Source organism: Stigmatopora argus, chromosome 12 (genome assembly GCF_051989625.1).
Source record: "Stigmatopora argus isolate UIUO_Sarg chromosome 12, RoL_Sarg_1.0, whole genome shotgun sequence".
Classification (NCBI taxonomy): Eukaryota; Metazoa; Chordata; class Actinopteri; order Syngnathiformes; family Syngnathidae; genus Stigmatopora; species Stigmatopora argus.
This window is the reverse complement of record NC_135398.1, coordinates 2,694,974-2,716,717: the sequence shown is the minus strand read 5'-3', so window position 1 is coordinate 2,716,717 and position 21,744 is coordinate 2,694,974. Positions and strand designations below refer to the sequence as shown.

At 41.0% G+C, this 21,744-nt stretch overlaps 2 protein-coding genes across 9 annotated transcripts in view; both read right to left on the bottom strand.

The window, feature by feature from the left end:
• Positions 1 to 153: 153 nt before the first annotated feature.
• cacnb2b (calcium channel, voltage-dependent, beta 2b) lies at positions 154 to 14,349 on the bottom strand. Of its 8 annotated transcripts, none has more exons than XM_077615762.1 (15): positions 13,252 to 13,402; positions 11,425 to 11,444; positions 11,231 to 11,318; positions 5,785 to 5,850; positions 5,007 to 5,129; positions 4,783 to 4,922; positions 4,641 to 4,702; positions 4,525 to 4,550; positions 4,274 to 4,354; positions 4,145 to 4,203; positions 3,212 to 3,336; positions 2,266 to 2,417; positions 1,679 to 1,774; positions 1,397 to 1,570; positions 154 to 787 (listed from the first exon to the last, which is right to left on the bottom strand). In XM_077615762.1, the coding sequence occupies exons 1-15, from the start codon at positions 13,279 to 13,281 to the stop codon at positions 296 to 298; spliced, it is 1,734 nt and encodes a 577-aa protein (XP_077471888.1). In that variant the 5' UTR covers positions 13,282 to 13,402; the 3' UTR covers positions 154 to 295. The 8 variants fall into 8 exon arrangements, with proteins under 8 accessions (XP_077471888.1, XP_077471889.1, XP_077471887.1 ...); XM_077615763.1 differs by having other exon boundaries at positions 11,231 to 11,292; positions 11,367 to 11,444; positions 13,252 to 13,284; XM_077615768.1 differs by adding an exon at positions 985 to 1,004 and having other exon boundaries at positions 641 to 787; positions 11,231 to 11,444; positions 13,252 to 13,388.
• Positions 12,075 to 21,744, bottom strand: part of LOC144085827 (collectin-12-like) — a 25,265-nt gene continuing 15,595 nt past the window's right edge. The window contains exons 10-23 of the mRNA XM_077615482.1: positions 21,064 to 21,159; positions 20,181 to 20,265; positions 20,030 to 20,105; positions 19,344 to 19,439; positions 19,130 to 19,276; positions 18,977 to 19,067; positions 17,482 to 17,677; positions 17,306 to 17,400; positions 16,646 to 16,734; positions 16,470 to 16,557; positions 16,117 to 16,171; positions 15,886 to 16,042; positions 15,705 to 15,826; positions 12,075 to 14,550 (exon numbers count right to left, since the gene is read on the bottom strand). Coding sequence (XP_077471608.1) covers positions 14,358 to 14,550; positions 15,705 to 15,826; positions 15,886 to 16,042; positions 16,117 to 16,171; positions 16,470 to 16,557; positions 16,646 to 16,734; positions 17,306 to 17,400; positions 17,482 to 17,677; positions 18,977 to 19,067; positions 19,130 to 19,276; positions 19,344 to 19,439; positions 20,030 to 20,105; positions 20,181 to 20,265; positions 21,064 to 21,159 — 1,586 coding nt within the window. The 3' untranslated portion in view covers positions 12,075 to 14,357. The remainder of the gene's footprint in view (positions 14,551 to 15,704; positions 15,827 to 15,885; positions 16,043 to 16,116; positions 16,172 to 16,469; positions 16,558 to 16,645; positions 16,735 to 17,305; positions 17,401 to 17,481; positions 17,678 to 18,976; positions 19,068 to 19,129; positions 19,277 to 19,343; positions 19,440 to 20,029; positions 20,106 to 20,180; positions 20,266 to 21,063; positions 21,160 to 21,744) is intronic.

The following is a 21,744-nucleotide window of genomic DNA, read 5'->3' as shown; positions in this document are numbered from 1 at the left end:
TAGGCTTATTTAAAATATAGAAAGTATAATATTTATTGTGCAGTGACCCTATATTATTTCATATGCCCCCAATATGACAGAACTACTACTTTAGTACTAATAATATCACTAATGGGGAATGTAGCCAGTCCATATGCAAACTGACAAAGCCTATTGTGCTAGTAAGAAGTATTTCTTTTAATTGTATAACTACGGTTTTTGCACCAAAACAAGAGCAAAAAATGCTGTTTAAAAAAAAATGCTGATGATGTACAACGATAAATATTTGTCATACTTTTCACATATTTGGCATGAACTAGTGTAAATCCGAGTCTCTGTGGCTCACTCGGACGTCCATGCCTCGTTCTCTGGCTTGGAACCTCTCTCGCTCTCTTTCTCTGCCGTGGTGGTAATTGTGATCCGCCACGAAATGTTGCCGAGGCCCGTGGTGGTCGTAGTCGTCGTCACGGTAAAAATGACGGTGATGGTGGTGGTTACGGTGGTCGTGATGGTGTCTGTCCTCCTCTTCTACCTCTTCGTCCTCCTCTTCTAACCTCTGGACGTGACTGGATTCCGTTCTTCTGCGGTGGTGATGATGATGATGATGGTGGTGGTGGTGGTGGCTGCGAGAGTGCTGGGCTGGCTTTGTTTCGCTACTCAGAAGATGCTCTTCTTCGTCATCTTCACGTCGACCCTCGTCCGGTTCCTGCTCCTGCTCCTGCTGGGTGGAGGGGAGGAGTTCCTGGCAGGAGGTTTCGTGGGGACCTTTTCTCTTGGGCGCCGAAGATTTCTTGTTTTTTTGCTCGTCCTATCAAATTCAAAGTCCATGTTTCAAAAAAAAGAAAAAGAAAACGTCATTCGGTATTTAACACTGACTTTCTGGGTTACAGTGAAATGGGATTGCATGATTTTTTTGTTGCTCTTTTTTTGTTAATAATGCAAAGAAACCCCCAACAGACTGATAATAAAGCTATGTTTCTATGACCTGGATGACTTTTCACTCACCCGAAAATTCACTTGAGCATCTTTTCAGTGGCCAAGTAGGATGATGGGGAGAAATGAAATGTTAGATGAATGCATGGAAGCAGCAAAAGTCAATACAGTGGTACAGATGGCGAATTAGAAGAAATAAAACATTTTTTTCCAATCCAATATCCTGTTTTTGGTGTTTTTTTAGAGGGTTGGAACGAATTAATTTGTTTTCAATTCATTTCAATGGGAAACGTTCACTCGACTTACGAAAAGCTCGACATACGATCTCAGTCTCGGAACGGATTACGATCGTATGTCGAGGTACCACTGTAAATGAAAAGCATTCCTGCAATATTTATAGTCAAGCGTGACTGCGAATGAGGATGTGGTATGAGGTGACAAGACATTAAACGGGCTACGATGGCACGTGTTCGATGCGACCCACCGATATGGCGGTGGGACTGGTGGGCAGTGTGTTTTCCGCCAACCGAGCCACCAGATTATTGGTGGGTTCCATCTCGGGGGGATGCGTGGCACGCCAGTACGACTCCAGATAGTCGGCGATGTGCTCGCAGGCGTCCGTCAGCTGGTTTTCGTCCAAGATGACGTCGAACATTTCCTTTTGGTGCAAACACAACAAAATATATGCAGACATTAGTCATACTGGAAGGATTAGGACGTCAACGGATAACCACATTTGTGGGTTAATTAGCTTATTTCAGCTGACCGGCGGGCACTGCGCCAGTTTGTCGGCAGCGACGAGCTGAACGTTGAGATGTTTAGTTTGAGACTTTCCTCTGGTTTTGATCAGCCTGGTTAGCACCTGAAAAGAAGATGAGGTAAATCAAGGGTGTCAGACTCGGGTTGGTTCGCGGGCCGCTTTAACGTCAACTTGAGTTCACGTGGGCCGGACCATTTTAGATATAATATTTAGATTTTTTTTAATAAATGGATTAAAAGAACTGGATTAAAAGCCCTGAATATTCCGTTTTTTATAGATCTAAAACAATGTTTATTTTAGCTTTTTTTAAATATATTTTTTAGATTTTACAAAATGATTTTTGAACTAAAAACACGGAAAAAAAATGATTAACAAATTACAATTATTGATTTAGAAGGGGGGAAAATCAGGAAATTTAATGTACATCTACACTCTTCATTTTAATTTGATCCTAAAACAGAAAGTGGGCACTCATGATTGACTTTCCCGGGCCACACACAATGATGCGGCGGGCCAGATTTGGCCCCCGGGCCGCCACTTTGACATATGTGAGGTAAATAAATAATGGTGTTAAAGGATAAAAATCAGCTCGCCTTTGGAGAGGAAATCTTGACATAGACGAGAATGGGCGCCAGGGAGGTCTTGGACACTTGTAAGGGATGGTTGACGGTGTCAGCGTCCAGCACCACCAGCTGGAGGCTTCGGGCTAGTTCAAATATGCGCTCTACCTCTCCCTGTATCTGGGCTGAAATAGTACAACAACAAAAAATCAAAATAAATAATTGACATTTTTTTTTGTATAAAATGTAAATATACATTAAGTCAAGGATTTCACAATTTCTGTTCAGAGCATGTTCATTTATGGACATCCATTTACTAAGTTATTTTGGCTCATAACAACAACAACAACAACAACAACAACAACAACAACATTTCAATAATACAATCATCCCTCTACTTACAAATGCCTCTAGGTACAAAATGTTCAGGTTACGAAAGCTTTTTTGATATGCAAATGAGTGCCTCGAGATCCCAAAAACATCCAAGTTACAAAATTCCCCAAAAAGTAAATGCACTTATCCGTTATTTTCTTTTGAAAATATTGATGTGGATGCATTGATTGTCACTTCAGAACCTTGCGACACTCTACTGAGCTCTCATTGGCTGTCTCACAACAACCACTATCCACGTTTCAAGATTCTCCCTCACATACCTGTCCACCTCGGCTAAATGTTCCCCTTATAAATGATTCCAATTCCCCTTTTAAGCGATAAAAAAACATAAAAATGCAATTCGGCACATATTTACACACAAAGGGCACATAGCGGGACACTTGGCACAAGAGGAAAGTGTTGCTATTGGGAAGAGCAGTTTTCTAACCCATAGTACACTAAATTATGTGAACTTATACATACCAGCAGCATCTGAGACAAAAGTACAACAAGAGAGACGGTGGATAAGGACAGAGTACAGTTCGTCCCATTATTTGATAGTTCTTTGACATTGGCGGCCATGATGAGTATAAAGCTGAATTTGTACCTAAATTGGAGCGGGTGTTGGTGCGGTCAATTAGGGCTTTTTTCCCCGGGTTGTTGAGGATGGAGCGCTTGGCCAGGGAAATGTCCGCTGTCACCCGTGTAATTGTGATTCTACGGGAGAGATTCCTTAACATGTCACTCGTATCATACTTGGCAAATGGTCAAACCATTCGTCCTTTTATTGGAATTGGATAACTTTATTCATCCCGTATTCGGGAGATTTCAATGTCACATTAGCAAGAGGGTGAGGATGCAGAAATAGGAAAGACATTTTGGACATAAGTAATAAGTAAGTTAATTAATAAATACATGAATAAATAAATAAATAAGCGTGTTGCTGAAATATATATATACACATACACATATACACACACATATATATACATATATACACATATATATATATATATATATATATATATATATATATATATATATATATATATATATATATATATATATATATATATATATATATATATATATATATACACACACACACACATACATACATACACACATACATACATACATACACATACATGTACATACACATAGATGTACATGCACGCATACGGTAGGTCTTAACACTCAGCCATTTTTTTGTTAAAGAGCCTGACAGCTGATGGGAGGAAGGATCTGCGGAGCGCCCCCTGCTGCAATTAGGGTGCTGCAGTCTATTGCTAAAAGAGCTTTGGAGGGACTCCACAGACTCATGCAGGGGGTGGGAGGTGCTGGTCACAAATGAAACACTAGGAACAATTTGGTTTGCTCATATATCTCTATTTGCAGGTTTATTGTGTTCCATTTATTGCCTCAGTGTATATTCAATGATATTTTATTAATTTGCTGCTGGCCAATAAAAACGGAGAAACTTGTCCGTGTACGTATGTATCATTTTATTCCAGTTTGAATGGTATGAAACATAACTGACCTGCCTTCGAATCGATGTTTCAAAAAGTCAAAGAGAGCTTTTTGCATCATGTCGGTCACCTGCAATGACAGCAAAATATGTTCCAAAAAGGCGCAGTTTTAGAACAAACCGGAGGATTAAAGGTCTCACCTCTAAGCCTTTTAGCGAGGGTCCCATTAGTACCACGGGACGCATGGTCGGCACGACATCGTACATGGACACGTGCTCCCCCTGTGGCCAATAGAAAAAACACATTTTCAATAGAACTGGACTGTACTGCAAGTATTTTGAAAACGTGTCATCCAGAAAATTGAATGATCTAAAAAACAGACGTCTTTTAGACCGGTTTGAATTTGTGCTTTAGGCCGTCAAAGGGTTAAACAAAAAAACAGCTGACTTACCGGCTTCTTTTTCACCTGCTGATTGGCTGTCAAAGAAGAAAAAAAAGATGGCATTAAAATACATGCTGTCCCAATGGCAACCTACAAATCACGTGACATTTTCCTTCCATTTTTACCTTGTGAAGGAGGCGTGTATTTCTTTGAATTCATATCTTGAGCTGGTTGTGACGACGCTTTGCTAAAAAAAAAATCAATCAATTGGATTGGATTTGATTTAAATGGCTACTGGAAAGTCAAATCAGGTTAAAAATGACGTACTTGGCGAGCGCCTTAGCCGCTTTCCTGGCTTGAACTTCTCTTCTAATCAGGATGGTCTCCAGACTGACCGGACTGGGGATGAAGCCCACCACGCTGTCCTCCTTCACCGGCCGTCCGATCCACCACTCATTGTTGAACTTCTGTTGCCGTCGGAAGAAAAACACGAAAACAGTGTCCCAAGTGGACGCCGGCCGGGCCCTTAAAACGGCTTTAAAAGTTCTGACCTCTTTGACATGGAGGAAGTCTCGGGCCTCAAAAGTGATGGCGTGACCCGGCACCGGAACGTTATCGTCATCTGCTGGCGTATAGGAGAAGTTGCAGCGTACGGCAAAAGCCACAGGCCGGTACTGAGGATGTGGACATCACAACTTCATGTTATATTATTGGTTGATTTCTCCTGGGCAAGATGGCAGCTTCACGAATGAGGAGCGAGAGCCCTGACTGATGCAAAGGTGGCGTTACTCTTACCGTATTTTCTCGAATATAAGCCACATTTGCAACAACAACAAAATTACCGCATTTTCTCGCATATAAGCTGCATTTTTAGCCCCCAAAAAATGATAACTGAATCAAGGGTACGGCTTATATGCGCACGAGACTTGGAGCGTTGCTATACTCTTTTTCACCAGTAGATGTCGGCAAATAAACATGTACTATTTGTGGTTATTTTCTGTTTTGCAGTAAGAAAACAACCATTGGTGGATGAATGACTAACTTCCTTATGATATTGACCCTAATAATGTGCTTTTGATTCATACAGTATCTCAGAAAAACCACGTGCGATGATTTTTCTTAAGATTTTCCCTTCAAAGTAACACATTTGTACTCCCTATTAAAACCATAAATATGAAAATTGTGAATCAGGGGGCGGCTTATACGCGAGAAATTGTTAAATTCAATGATTTTAAGGCCTATACGCGGATGCAGCTAATTTATATATAAAATTCAGTAATCCTCGGGATATTTTGGAGACGGAATAACGGCGGAAGTGAGTACACATACCTTTGCTTTCTCCAACTGAACCTGGGCGTTTCTTTCCTCAACAGCATCTGAGTCATGCCGTTCTCCCTGAAATGAGGCACAACAGTATTTCTTACTCTTCCAATGGGGTTATTAACATGTCGCAGGGTGAAAAAGCACCTTCTGGGGGATACTTTTGAAGAGCCCACGGGTGATATTCTGATGGTTACAAGTTGGTATGCACATATCACCTAGAATTTGGAGTGTTCAACCAGTGGCTAGTGTGTGAGCCTCATATTTCTATCTGCTTTCGTCATGTGTGGTAAAATCTGAAGGCGATCATTTTTAAACCAACTTTTCAGAAAGTCAACGCGCTTCTGAGATAAAGCACCTCTCCTGCTCTCTGGGTCATGACTGTCTCCCACTAAGTAGATTAAGATAGCACGCATCAATGTGGGATTTAAAAAGGAAGAGAGGGAAAGATAGCAACGACTCCATGTTAGGGATAAGATAAGAGACGCAATAGCTACTCTTACTGCAAGTATTTTTTTTAAACGATAATTTGAAGTCTGGCGAGCTCTGCACTTGCAAAGGATAGATTTTGCAAAATCTGGCATTCTTGAACAGCAATGAACTTCGATTTCAAAACCACTCAGAGAAACAAAAACATACTACAAGCAAAAAGGGTTCTGAAAATATATCAAAATTGCGATAAACAGTAATCCCTCGATTATTGCGGTTAATGTAGACAAGACATGGCCGCGATAAACCAAAAACCACAAAGTAGGGTCACGCCTATTTAAATTATTATTACTTTTTTACTTCAGTGCCGAGTTCTAGTAGCAAGCAGAGGACAGGGGAGTGGCTTCCGCTTGCGAGTTTAAGCGTGGATTTTCACATTTTGATGAACTTACAAAAAAAATATATATATATATATATAAAATCCCCCAGAAAATAATCCGCGATGTAATGAAACCGCGAAAATTGAAGATGCGATATTGGAGGGATGACTGTATCGTGATACTTTGTAGCCCAACAGGTTAACGATATGCTGTATTCATTTTGGGACATTCCTATGACTCTTCCTGCTTAGTAACCCAAAATCACTAAGAAGTAACCTGCCTGTACATGCCCCAAAATAACCAGGAAGTTACCCACAAATCTGTTTGAAGTGGGAGGGATGTCTCAAAAGTGATTTTGCGGCACCCTTGTCAAAAAACTGAAATAATTTAATTGTGTATGTTATAATATGAATGAGCTACAAATTGCCTGTCCGACAGAACAACCCCGGGGGCCGGATTGGACCCCTTTGCGGGCCACTTTCGGCCCACAAGCCGCACCTTTGACACCCCTGGGCTAAAGTATCAAATTCAAGCATCGAGACCATCACTTTGCACCAAGTTCTTGGGATCCTTCAACTTTTTAATGGTGCCAGACGAAAGATTATGTAAGTCCTTCTCCATCCACATGGCAGTGATAGGCCTCCAGCACGCGGACACGCACGGCCACCGATGGTTTAGCGGTGGGGAACGGCCTCACACACACACACACACCCAGGGATTAGCGACAACGCGGCAGATGGCGCGTCCTGTGACACTTCCTGTTCCACGCGCACGGGCTCGACGCAAACGGCAAACGGACTATTCTTACCTTTTTCTTGGGGGGCATGCTGCCTACGGACGGCCACTGCCGTCATTCCATGCGTGTCCGAGTTCGGGGTTCACCTGCGGCGCCTGCCTGTTGGCACATGGGTCAACCCCCAGGGGGCACTGGTCCACTCGGCGTAAAAAAACTGTTCCACTAGAAGTAGAAAGAACAGGATTCGATTTTTTTTTAGTTCCCCCGACGGAAAAGGTGACCCGGGTGGGACCGAGGAGGAGCGTGCGGGTGGGTTTCTCCCGGGAGTCTTCGTGGTATTAAGGGCTTATTCCCTGGCGCGCATCTGTTGCGCTCGTCCTGCAGCACGAAACTGGCCAACGCGCGGTGCACGCCGGTTAAATAAGCCCGCCAGGGCATGCGCGTTTGGGTTTGTCGGCCGTGTTCCAAGTGTGTGTGTGTGTGCGCGTTTTTTTGCTGCCCTTAAATACGAGTCAGTGAAGCGGCAGAGTCGAACGGCGAGGTGGCGTGGAATTCCAACGGGGGCAAGCAAATCCATGTCCATTCTCTGAACAATCACTGTCACAGTCTGAACCAGAGTTCACAGGGGTCACTTGCGCCCAAGGAAATGCTTGGGACCCCCAATTCAAAGCACAGTGCTGTCCAAAAACACTTTGTTTATCAGGATATTACAGTAATCCCTCGAATATCGCGGTTAATGTAGACCAGACATGGCCGATAATCGAAAAATCGCAAAGTAGGGTCACCCCCTTTTTTTTTTTCCTTCAGTGCGGAGTCCTAGTAACAAGAGTGGCTTTCGCGTACGAATTTCAGTGCGGATTTTTATGAACTTTAAACAATTTAAAAACATATCTATATATTTTTCTTCAGTGCCGAGTCCTAGTAGCAAGCAGAAAACAGGGGAGTGGCTTCTGTTTGCGAGTTTTAGCGTGCATTTTCAAATTTTTATGAACTTAAAATAATAATAATAGCAGAAAAAAATCGCGTTAAGTGAAGTCGCGATAATCGAGGTCAGACTGTAGTGAAGTCTGGCGGCAACGTGTTTAGCAAATTCCGCCTCAATAGTTCTGAGGTCGGTGGCCGTGCGGTTAGCGTGTCGGCCGCACAGTTTAAGGTTCGAACCCAGGTCCGGACTTTCCCCTGGGGAGTTAGCATGTTCTCCCTTGTGTGGTTGTCCTCTGGGTACTCACATTCCAAAAACATGCATGCTAGGCTGCTTGAACGATCTAAATGTGCCCTAGTTACAAGTGATTGGTTGTTTGTCTCATTGTACCCTGCCATTGGCTTGGCGACCAATTTGGGGTGTCTCCAGTCTGGTACCTGCAGTTAGCTGCAATACAAAAAATATTCCAACTATTTTTCTTTGTTTTTTTTTTGGTCGTATATGTCAGATTGGTAACAGTCAACGGCCTATTGCACGATCGGGACTTGAATGTTTTTGAAAGTTCTTACATAAGAGAGATGATAGGCGCTATGATATGCTGAAGTAGCGGCACACGATTGGATAGCTAGCTCAAATGCAGTCAAGCATGCAAGCCCCCCGCTTTGGTAGAAGCATCAACCAACTCTGTCCGAACAATCAGACCTATTATTGAATTGAATGCTTTCTTTGTCATTATACAAGTATAATGAGACTTAAAGCTTCACCACGATGTGCACAAATAACAACAACAAACAGAAAAATAATACTAATGAGTAAATAAGTCACATGCACAAATAACAACAAACAGAAAAATAATACTAATGAGTGAATAAGTCACATAAGTAGGTAAGTGCACAAAAAACAAACTAATGAACAGAAAAATAATCAATAAATAATAATTAAATAAACAATAAATAAGTACCGTAATTACTCGAATATAACACGCAGGTTTTTGCAAAATAATTAATTCCAATAGTTGGGGGTGCGTGTTATAATCAAAAACATTTTTTTTTTTTTTTTTATTTTTTTTTTTTTTTTTGTGTGTCTTGTTACATGGCCCTTAGCCTGGTGCTTTTTCTTGCCAAATAAATTGAATTGAAATTGAATTGAATAAAATAAATTACAAATTGTCGATCGAAAAAAGCATTGTCAAACTCACTTTGACGCACGGATTTTACGTCATCTCGTAGAGCCGACGCACGGATTTTACGTCATCTCGTGAAGCCGAGACCACCACTGCCCCCCTCTAGCCTCGTACCCGTCTCAGTTCACCCTCTCTCAGTTCAGTGTTATAATCAATAACTAAAATAAATTACAAATTTTCGATCGAAAAAAGCATTGTCAAACTCACTTTGACGCACGGATTTTACGTCATCTCGTAAAGCCAATCGGATGATGTGTTGTGGGAGGAAGAGGAAGTGGATGAAGGAAGCGTGGACGTTGATAGGATTATCAACGAAGAGATGTATGAGAGGACAGACAAAGAGAGAGAGGAACTTTTCATTTGAAGGATTCTAATGAATAAATTTGTTTGAACAAAACAATCGTGAAACGAAGAAAAAAAGGTAAGATTTCTGATTTTCGTCAGCGGGAAATTTTAGGTGCGCACTATATTCGAGTACTGCGTTTTTCCAGATTTTTTTGGCCCAAAGTTATACCTGCGTGTTATTTTCGAGTGCGCGTTATATTCGAGTAATTACGGTAGTCTCTCATCTGATTATTTATTGATTACCGTATTTTCACGACTATAAGGCGCACTTAAGTCTTAAATTTTCTCCAAAATAGACAGGGCACCTTATAAACCAGTGTGCTTTATATATGGAAAAAAAAAATTAAAATGTGTCATTCATTGAGGGTGCGCCTTATAATGCAGTGCGCCTTATAGTCGTGAAAATGCTGTAACTTCTTTATGACCTATTTATTTATGTCTAAAATGTCTTTTTCTGTGTCTGTATTCTCACCCTCTTGCTACTGTGACAGTGAAATTGCCCGAATACGGATGAATAAAGTTATCTCATCTAACCTAATTTAATGAACTCATTAGGTTCACGAGGGGGTGCTGGAGCCGATCCCAGCTGTCTCACTGTGACACAAGGAGACGGACAACCATGGACACTCACATCCATACCTAGGGGCAATTTAGAGTTTATAATCACCCTACCATGCATGTTTTTGGAATGTGGGAGGAAACCGTAGTACCCAGAGGAATCCCACACAGGCCCGGAGGGAACATGCAAATTCCACACAGGTGGACCGACCTGGATTTGAACCCAGGGGCCCCAGAGCTGTGAGGGCAACGCGCTAACCACTCGCTCTACCGGGCCGCCTCCTCTAAGTAGTAAACATAATAAATAATTCGTAGTCAACATCGTCATGTGACGGCTTCCATCACGTGATTCCTAGCACGTGTTTGCAATGGCGCACATACACGAACTAACATCTGTCCGTAAGCTTCTTACAGGCAAAATGACCGTGTCAATACAAGCGAGAGAGGATGTGAGTCAATGTATGATTTTTAGATGTGTTTGGTTAAATAGTTGGCCAAATAATTTTTAAAACATTTTAAAATGTCAATTTCAAACCCAATTGCATTTAAGTCGGGATGTGTTATAATATGAAAATCGGGTGTTTCAAAGGTGCGGCACGTGGGCCGGAAGTGGAACGGTTAAGGGGGTCTGAACCGGCCCACGTGGTTGTTTTGTAGCTCATTCATACTGTACGTACAGAATTAACTGAAACTAAACGTGACTTAAACTGGCAAGGCATGCTCATCTTTCAATGGTAACTTAACTTTTTGGGCTAAATATAAACTGGCCCGCGAAGCAAACTGAGTTCGACCCCCGCCGACCGACGGCATGGTTAACTCAGTCCTCTTGGAAGGTAGCATTCATAGTGACAGCTACACAATTTGCTCAAATTTGTACATTGTGGCAAACGCCGGTCACTTACATAAGTGGACTGCTCTCTCCGCCATTGGTCCAGACCGCAGCAATACATGAAGACATGAGCTCCTGGACGAAGAGGAGGCTGAAGACGCCTGCTTGGGGAGGAACTTTGTTCTTTGGTTAGCAGGATGTTAACGTACCGCGAGTTCCACAAGTTGCGTACACGCAGTCGGCAGATCCAGAAAGGTGTTGACTCACCCCGCGTCCTCTCCGGCGATCTGAAACGGTGAAGGAGACCCCCCCGTTGTCCCCCCCCCCAGTTTATCCTACCGCTATACTCTCTGTCTTAGCACTCTCACTTGCGCTGCAGCCGATGCCGTGCTTCCCTGCCTTTGTTGCCATGGCGCAGCAGGTAACATTAGGGCTAGCGCAGGATGCGCGCAGCATGAATACTAATGAGCGCCATCACCCAAGGCTCCCACAATAGAAACGCCCACTTCTTCACAAGCGCCACTTTCTTCGTTTCTGCATTTTCTTCTGCATACTTCAAATGAATGACTTCCCCAACCCTCAAAATGTAAGCATGATGCGGTAGCAATTTTTTTGCCCTTCTTCATATTCAATTAATCCTGCACAATTCTTCATAAAAGCACATTTGTTATGTTATTTTACTGACTTCATGAACTGTATTAGAGCAATGAAGTCTTTAAGTTTACTTTACAATACAAACCGTGATACTGTAAGGGGAAGACAAACACATTTCTAATGTTAAAGGAAAAATCTTGTTTTTCAATTAATAGTGATACACAATGTGAGTTTTTATTTCCTATACCACTGCAAATTATTGATTTCGGCATTCAGGGTATTCCTTAACTAGTACCTTTTTAAAAAAATATATACATTCTTAATCCTTTAGCTACTTTTTGAATGAAAACACACTTACCGTATTTACTCGCGTATAAGCCCTACCAATAAAATTGCCTTAAAATCATTGAATTGTCAAATATAATTTACGCGCATATAAGCCATACCCTTGATTCAGTCATCATTTTTTTGTTACAAATACGGCTTATACGCGAGAAAATACGGTAGTACATTTAAGTGTTAAAATGCGACATGTTTGAAATACATTATTTCAATTACGAGACTATTTAAGGAGTAAATACACAGCTTTTGTATTATGGGTGGAATTAAATTTTGCAGTTTTGATTCCTTTTGCTAATGTTCGCGCATTTTTAAATGAAAAACCTAAAAACCACAAACTCGCACCAAGGAAAACAAAAAAATTCTCAGTTTTTTGGGGTGTTCGCCTTGTCTATAAAATACACAAACATATCTTGTTTCTTTTTAAAACGAGCTAAATCCATTTTGACCCAATGCCGTGTCCTAATTAGGAAAACGGACACAACAAAACGCATTCTTTCTGTACATTTGGCCTTTCTTTTTTTAAAACTGTTTATTGTGAATACCTATTAAGCCTTAAAGAATGGTTTACAAAGAGCAGAGTAGAGTACAAGTTTTGATTAAAAACAAACAAAACCAAAAAGTTTAAAAAAAAAATGATAAGCAACTTCCATCCCACTGACTGCAATTTATAATCGGCGTCCAATCGAAAAAACAAATTCAAAAGGCGGCAAAAAAACATGAAATCAACGTCATTCCACGTTTCCCCCATTTCAGGTTAACGACAATCTCAGGCATTCCCAACGCGAGTCCATATTGTACGGAGTAAAGTAGTGTAGTATTAAAAGCATATAATAGGGAGTGAATTAAAGTCATCAAGTTTTGAAATGCACAAAAAGAGGTTCTCTTGTTCTGGTTTTTGAATCCTACAGTACTACGATCACAAACGGAGCCGCGAAATATTCCTTCCATTCGTCATGTACAACGACGGACGCCATTTCTTTTATCAGAATACGTACATCATTTCGCCCTGCTTCTTGGTCAATTTCAAATAGCTTAACAATCAATACATAAATTAAAAATACTCTACAAAATAAGAAATAACATACCGAGGAGATCTGGCACCCCCAACACACACACACACACACACACACACTTTGTTCTCTGCGGCCGAGCACTCACCGTGCTAATATGTACAAGAGCCATGTGCATGCTGAGCTTTCCTTTTCCCTCAAAAAATGAGAAATAAAAGTGGCGTCAGTTTCCATTAATGGGGAAAAAACACAATGTAAAGAGAGTCAGTGCCATAGTGAGTAAAGACGCCTTGGGCCGGGGCTCGTTGCCACGCGACGGCGCTCGAACCCGCGCAACCCTTCCGATTTTCCCAGGAATCAGAAAAGATAAATTTGTCAAATATTTGCACGAGCTGAATTTCTTTAAGAAATCTTTCAGTCTTATTCTGTTGTGGTTCAATTGACCCATTTGGTGCAAAATGCATACTTTTATGACTTGGCAACACTCGACGACATTTTTAAGATTTGACGCATTGCTACAGGGTCAATATTGACGAACAACATGACAGGTTTCAATTTTTTTTTTAGTGTGGACTGGAAAGAAAATATAAATATGACTAAATTTAACTAGTATTTAGCACAATTAACCTTCCTGCAATGTTGCCAGTCTAACGTCCATCAGTGTAGAACATCAGCAAGGTTGAAGTATTAGCAACATTAATTAAAATGATAAGATTAATTTCACATATTAGAATAAATCAATATTGATTCTGTAGATTTAAAAAAAATAGCAGAGTTGAGAATCAAATCTAGTCTAAAATTGAGAAAAAAGTTTAACATTAGATATGAATAAGTACTTTGACTGGTAAATTGTGTCTGAAAATGACCAATACTACTAATTTTATTAATAATAAACTAGTTCATTTCACATATTTTGAATTTCAACTAAAAAATCAAGTAATTTATAGACAATGATTATTAGGATTTTCCCCCCTCTAATGATACTGACCAGAAATTAATATGGCAAAAGCTCATATTTGGAAAGTTTAAAAGCAAAGTGGAATAAACTAATGGAATGTGAATTATTCCAGTAGGAACAAAAAATAAATAAAAGTGGCACATTGGGAGTTATTTTGCCACGGCGGAAAATCGGGAGGGTTGTCATTCTTACCTTTGATTTCTGCAGCTTTGCAAAAAAAAATAATCAAATATGTCTCATCTGGCACTGCTATGGATTTTTGGTGAAAACGGATGTTTGTGGGAGAGCGTGGAAGCCTATAGCAAGGCCTTTTCTGAGTAGGGGGCTTGTGGCGCCTCGGCGGAAGGAGGGGCCATGTGGCCAGAGGAGGCCCCGTAGTTGGGCGGCGCCGGCGTCGCTGTGCCGGGCCCCCCGGCGTAGACGTGAGCGTCACCCGGTGGCCCGCCGGCGGCGTAGACGGGAGGCTGAGCCATGTACATGTGCACTTCACTGGTGACATCAATACAATGTCAAATTTAGTTGCCTATTTGATTAAACTAGCATCGTTTATATTTTGTGCTCTTTAGAGACGAATGCTGGTATTTATAAATTGATTATGGGAACTTTAAGTAGAAATCAATGTAAAAATGCTGATTTTTTTACAGAAAAAGTCTGTCTTGTTAGATTTAACTCACTGCAGAACTGCCAAAAGAGTCAACAGAAGACAATTTTCAGATTTTGTGACCCTTTTAGCAGCGACGTGTATAAAAATAAAGCTCAATATGATCTCATTTTCTAATGCTCTTCAAATAGTTTCCTTTTTTTAAATTGGTAATTCTTGCAAAGAAAAGAGAGACAGCAAATCAACTATTACTTACGTTTTGGTTTTAGCTAACACGTCTACACCGATGAGAACGCACGTGTGGTTGAAAAGGAAGTGAGCTTTCAAAATAATGGAACGTTTTGACAACGTGCAAAATTCTAAACTTATTTACGTTGTGTTTCAAAATGAATGGTCACAGTAATTGAAAATGGTGAGCCAAAAATGAACACTTTCTACGTTTAAATTGCAGCATTTTTTTTGCTACAAAATGCATAGTTCAAAGTTTTGTAAAAACTGTTGTAATAAACTACGCAAGCTTGATCGTATTTTTGATTTTGACAACAGATAGCAGTCAATGGTATTTTTTTATAAATACATTAAAATAACTTGGTTAAAAGCCCTGAATATTCCGTTTTTTATAGATCTAAAACAATGTTTATTTTAGCTTTTTTATATATATTTTTAGATTTTACAAAATGATTTTTGAACTAAAAACACAGAAAAAAATGATTAAAAAATTACAATTATTGATTTAAAAGGGGGAAATCAGGAAATTTAATATACATCTATACTCTTCATTTTAATTTGATCCTAAAACAGAAAGTCGGCACTCATCATTTACTTTCCCGGGCCACACAAATTGATGCGGCAGGCCAGATTTGGCCCCCGGGCCGCCACTTTGACACGTGCCCTAGACTTAGCGTGCAATGCTATTTTAATTTATCGTTTTATTTTTAACAATAAAAGCTCAGTTAAAAGTGCCACCATGTGTACGAGTTGGTAAAATAACGTAAAAGTGGCTTACTGCCGATTGATCTTAATTAATGCAGTTTAATCTGACCTGGGTGTCGGTTGAGGGGGAATGGAGGTCTGGCCCGGAAGCTGCTCCACGGCAACGCTGTAACTCGGCACGCCGGCGCCACTCATGCCGTACGAACCCGTGGCGGGAGCGGCGGGGTACACCTGCGTCGGAATCCCGTTAGGACGACGACAAACCTTGGACCGACGAAACGTTGGGTTACCTGCTGCTGCGCGGCGGCGGGGGGCTGCTGCATGTAGTACTGCTGACTTTGCAGCTTGGCGTACATGGCGTAGACGGGGTCCTCGTTCATGAGTTTGGCGTACAACGACAGGGCTTCCATGACCTTCACGTTGAGGTCGGACAGCTCGGAGTGCTTCCTGGTCGGGCGCGCAAAACACGCGGGTCAACGCGAGCGACCCAGCGTTCGTGCGCGTTTGATGACGGGACGCACCGGTCGATGTCCTCCAATTTTTGGTCGATGAGGGGTCCCATTTGATTGCACGCTCCTAGCATACAGACAAATGAAACAACAGTTAGCGCACTACTACAAAGATATGGATTGCATCACGTTTTATGCAAGATATGGTTTATTTTTGTTCTTGAATTTCATTCATAGACCTCAAAACAAATTTTATTTACCGTTTTTTGTTTATCTTTTCTCTATTTTGAAATAAATGGCCGCATTATTTTGCGTTATGGCGTTTTGTCTTTGTCACTTTGTAGTTTTGTGCATGTCAAGTCTAATTTGAGTTACAAATACGGCTTATATGCGAGAAAATATGGTAGTTCAAGCATGTATTTTACCTTCGAGCTGTAGCAGTTCAACACTGTCTGACTGGTTATCTGTCGGGTCTGCGCTCTGAATCATCTGCAGCAGTTGGTCCATTTTATCCTGCAAGTACATTTTTTTCCTCATAATTCTACGAGCCAACGAATGCACGATGATTCCCGAAAGAGCGAGCAAGCCCCCCTTTTTTTACCTCATCGATAAAAACCGGCTCCTGTTCCGGCTCGATGGTTTCCACCTGGATTTCCTCGCTGAACTGCACCGTTTTTTTCTCCGTCTTCACTGTGAGAAGAGCATACACTAGTGGAAAAAATACTCCTTGTTATGCGTAGAAATACAGTAATCTCGTGCTGTATGCTGTCGCTTATTGTATTCAGAGTTACCAAACTCTGTCGACCCCATTTCAGGAGTTTTATGTTTTTATCAGGAGTGAATGTGATTCGCGCAGATTCGATATAAAATGTAAAAAAATGAATAACGGAAAAATTAAATCAAATTGTTATTTCAATACTCGGATGATTCGCAATGCACCGAACTCATCCGATTTATAGTGCGGGTGAATCAAATACGTAATTAAGATGGCGGAAGTGATGGTGTGAATTTCGAGGCATTTAAAATGGAAATTTGGCATTTTTTTGCTTTAAAAAATGAAAGTGACAATTTTTGGGTTTCCGGAGTTTAGGGAGGTTGTCAGGAGTCCCAAAATTTGCGTTACTTGCCCGGTGAAGTTGGCAGCTTTGTGTATTGTATCATAGTTTAAATACAATAAATCCTGACTTAAACCCCAGTGGCCCGAAGTTGGCTGGGATATGCTCCAGCACCCCCTGAAACGAAAGAATGATTATATACGTACTCATCTCAGGCTCCGCGGTGAGATCGGCTGTGACAAAATTGGAGGGAAACAGCCCCACCCCCTGATACGTCTCCCCCTTCCACCAGTTGGGGTCGCTAAACGAAGACAAGAACGTTAATTCGGTGGCGTAATGCGCCTGCTAATTCTGTTACAACGTGCGTGACCCCCAATCTGACCTGTCATCCATAATGGTGATGATCTCCCCCGACTTGAAGGTGAGCTCGTTGTCCTCGGCCGCCTCAAAGTCGTAAATGGCGCGCACCTTGCGTCCGTCCGACCTGTGCCCGGGCATCAGTGCCGAGGTGCTGGGGTAGAGGCCCGATAAGGCCGTGGGGTTCTGCTGCCTCTGCTCCTTCAGGGACAGCTCGATGGCTACCGAGGCGGGAGGATGTAAAATGTTATCGTCATAAAGTGGCTTAAACTGAATTTACTGAATCTGTTGAAAATGGGGAAACAATATTTTTTTTCTCAAGTGATTTTTTTCCGTGTTAAATACATGAATAATTACAGTGTGAACTCATGAAAATTTCTTTTTCACTTCACTAATTACACCAGGGGTGTCAAAGTCTTTTTTTTTGTCGCGGGTAGTTTCGATTACATCCGGAGGGCCGTTATGTCTTCCAACTAGGCTGCCAAAATTAATCGATTAATAAATTGACAGCTTTCTCGATCGTGCTAATCAATAGATCATTTTTGGACATTCAAATGAGTACAAATTGTTTGCAATTATTTATTTAAAATGATGAAACACAGGAAATAATCTACAATCTCCATTTGAATTTCATCATAAAAACAGAAAGTTGGCACTCATCATTTACTTTCTCGGGCCACAGAAAATGATGCGGCGGGCCAAATTTGGCCCGCGGGCTGCCGCTTTGACACCTGTGAATTACACAGTAAACGCTCATTGCCTATTTAATAATATAATAGTAGTATTCAACATTCGGGTCACGCAAAAGGCCAAGTTATTCAAAAAATAGTTCATATGACTTTGGTAGTGAACAAATTAATTACCAATTAGTGTTTATTTCATGTTTATGTATTTTAAAACAGCAAATATTTTATACTTAAATTACATATGTATTTCAATCTACATTTTTACCCATGACTTATTAATGCCTAATTGTTATACGTTTTTGTTATCTTTTAGAAACAACGAAAACTGGGGCTACCGCTTTATTAGATGAAAATGATTTATAGATCAAAATGATAGCCAAATTTAGATTGAATTAGTAATTTAAAAAAACGTAACCAATAATTTGGCAGGCACTGCTTTGATATTTATGCAGAGAGTGATCAACACTGCCCAGAAGATCGTCGGCTGCTCTCTGCTCTCACTGGAAGACATTGCCAGCCCTCGTTACCTCAGCAGAGGTTGTCGGGGACCCATACCACCCTGGTCACAACCTGTTCCAGCTGCTGCCCTCTGGCAGACGCTACAGGTCTCACAAAGTACGGACAAATAGGCTTAAGGACAGTTTTTTTCCCACAGCCATCAGGACTCTGAACTTGCGGTAGCACAACACACAATCCCTTCTGTGTAATAACTTCGGGGTGAGGTAACATGAAGGACGTTGGGGGTTGATCTGCCTCTGATTGTTATTATTATATTTAAAATAATATGACTAACACTGAGAGAGGTTCTTTTTTGTTTGTTTGTTTTTTTTTTACCTTTGGCCAAGTCTTCTTCTTCTTTCTTGTTAGAGGAGGTGGCGGGATCCTTTGCCACTAAGGCGGGGCTTGCTTTGGCCTGCTCCGCCGCCTGCGACGGAAACACAAGTCAGTCACACGCGACACATTTATTTCGCATATTTCGGCTCTGACCTGGGAGCCCACCACTGGAAACGTGACACCCTGCTCGCGTAGATTCTTGATCATGGCGGAGATCAGGCTGAGCTGAGGGTCGCTGCGGAAGTCCTCGGCCCACTCCACCATCAGCGCCTTCAGCTTCTCGCATACTTTGGGGTGGCCCTAGGAGGGTAAAGAATCCAAGTGATGACACCGCATTTCATTCTTGCGCCACGATGTGATCGTCTACCTTATTTAAGACGTTGCTGACTTCGCTGGCAAACTCTCGGGAGCAAACCTCCAGGTGAAAGATCTTGCCACAGTTTGACACGCATGCGCCGAGAAGCTGCGGATACACGCGGTGATACGTTTAATTCGAGTAATCCAAAATCATCACTTTGCGATGATAATGCTGACTTATGATTGACATTGGCTTTATTTTTCCAAGGGAAAGTGTGTTTATTTTAGGCCTGGTGCTTATTTATTCAGTCAAAACACACAAAATTAGGGATGTCCCAATCATAATTTTGCCTGTGAGTCCAAGTCATCAGATTTTGAGAATAGCAACTCCCGATCCGATTCAGAGGAAATTTATTAAGGAAAAATAACTACATTCAAACGCAATAAATTGAGGAATTTCACCTTTTTTTGGCTGTCGCTGGATATTTTAATTAGTTTCAAAAGTGTAACTATAGAAATGTTATAAAACCTGCTGTTCATACATAATTTATAGCATTATACTTAAGGATAATTGAGTTATTAATTGTTATCTTAACTCAGTGAGTGCCATAGAAAGTGAACCAAATTTTTTTTAACCCGATTTCGAGCCTCTGAAAATGGCGCTGTCATATTAAAAACGCGTGGCCTCGTTCGTGTAATGACTCAGTGTTATACACAGCAAACACATCAAATAAACGCATTTAAACGTGTTCTTACGGTCAGTGCCTGCATCGCCACATGGGGATCTTTGTGATTCACCCGTCTCATGATGGAGCGAAGGCATTCTTTGGGTCTGCCGAACAACAAGGTCACAAATGACATGAAAATAAGACATATTTGTAGAGTATATTGGAAAGAGTGGACTGACCCAGTGCGTGACTGTCCAATTTTATCACAAATGTCCAAGATGAGGCCCCAGTCTTCTGCTGTATTCATCTCACTGGTTGCTTTCTCTGTTAGAACACAAGAAGTTAAACAATGGATAATTGGAAATGGCTGAACTTCACTCAGTGCCCAGCAAATAGACTTTTGGTTTAAATAATAACTGCTTTAAATAATTCTGCCTTATTATTTTATTTATTATTTACATATATTTATATATTATATTTATTTTTTCCAAAGTTTTATTACATACAAATAGAAGACATCAACTTTTCAATGGCTTTCTATCGTAGAGACGCTTTCCCGTAACGGGTTAAACAATAGTTGAATGATAACAGTATATTTTTTTCCATGTTATTGAAGCTCGTCAAGCTCTGACTTGGAATATTATTTAAAAACGTATAAAAGTACAAGTCCGTTAGCTTCCTTAGCACAGACGAGAAGACGCGTAATGGTTTAAATACACCTGCGCTGGAATGACCCGGATGCTACAATATTTTCTTAATGACACAAACCAAACTTAAAACTTGAAAGCATTTGCATTTGCTTGCTTTTATGGCAACTTGGGCCTTTTACTTCTAAAAAATATTATATGTAGTTTCTCTCCTATTGTTAAAAAAGCGTCCATTTCGTTAGAGTAGTATTGATGTGTCAGGGTAGCTACGCTAACCAAGCAAAAAGCGTAAGCGACACACACACCGCCTGACTAACGTGTATTACTACGCCACGTTCAACAAAATAAGTGCTTATTTATTAGCTTAAAGTCAGGAATGCGCGTTGAAATGCCTCAAACAAAGACTTTCGACCAGCCGAAACGTTACCCCAAACAACGTTAGCATGTAGCATCATCCCGGTCGGGTTCCACTCACCAACATCTTGGTCAAAAGGATTGGTCGCAAAGAGCGGCATCGCTGGAGCAGCTGACGTCACCTTCGGCGGTTGTTGTTGTTGTTTTTCCTTGTGCCCTGTGTCTTATTTTAAAGAATACAAATGCATAGTAGCGAGCGACCACTCGGTTGAACGTCAAATAGCGTCGCCTGGCCGATTTTTCTACACAGTCACTCCTTCTCGCTGGATAGCAACACGCAAGGCATGCTGGGAAAGCGAGTCAAAGTCGACCCAGGTGGAGAATCGAACTACAGTCGCTGTTATTTATTCATTTCGGGAGTCGAAATATGCTATAGATGATGTAAACATGTTGCTCGTGCCCAGTCCTTGTCATAAAAAAATAGAAAAATATGTCATCGTCACGCGATGACGTCAATCACGTGACGAAAGGTCCTTTTACAAGGTGGACCAGGAATCACGTGTTTGGTTTAGCTTTTAACATGATTTATTCAATTTAGTTTTTTTCTCATCAACTCAAATGATCCAATCAATTAATGTTTATTCTATTTTTTGTTACCTTTTGATTTCATCCATTTGAATTTGCAAAGCTAACAATGTTTGACTACTGGCTGAACGATTTCTAGTTAAAAAAAACATTTTGGGGGTTAATTACGGAAGAAATTCATTTACCGTAAAATAAATAAATAAAAATACTTTTATTG

Coding starts and splice junctions, on each gene's coding strand:
- cacnb2b (XM_077615760.1), bottom strand. CDS start 13,337: ATGGAAACTGACGCCACTTTTATTTCTCATTTTTTGAGGGAAAAGGAA. Junction 4,204..4,273: donor CCTCGCTAAAAGGCTTAGAG/GTGAGACCTTTA, acceptor CTGTCATTGCAG/GTGACCGACATGATGCAAAA. Junction 2,418..3,211: donor CAACACCCGCTCCAATTTAG/GTACAAATTCAG, acceptor GTACTATTTCAG/CCCAGATACAGGGAGAGGTA.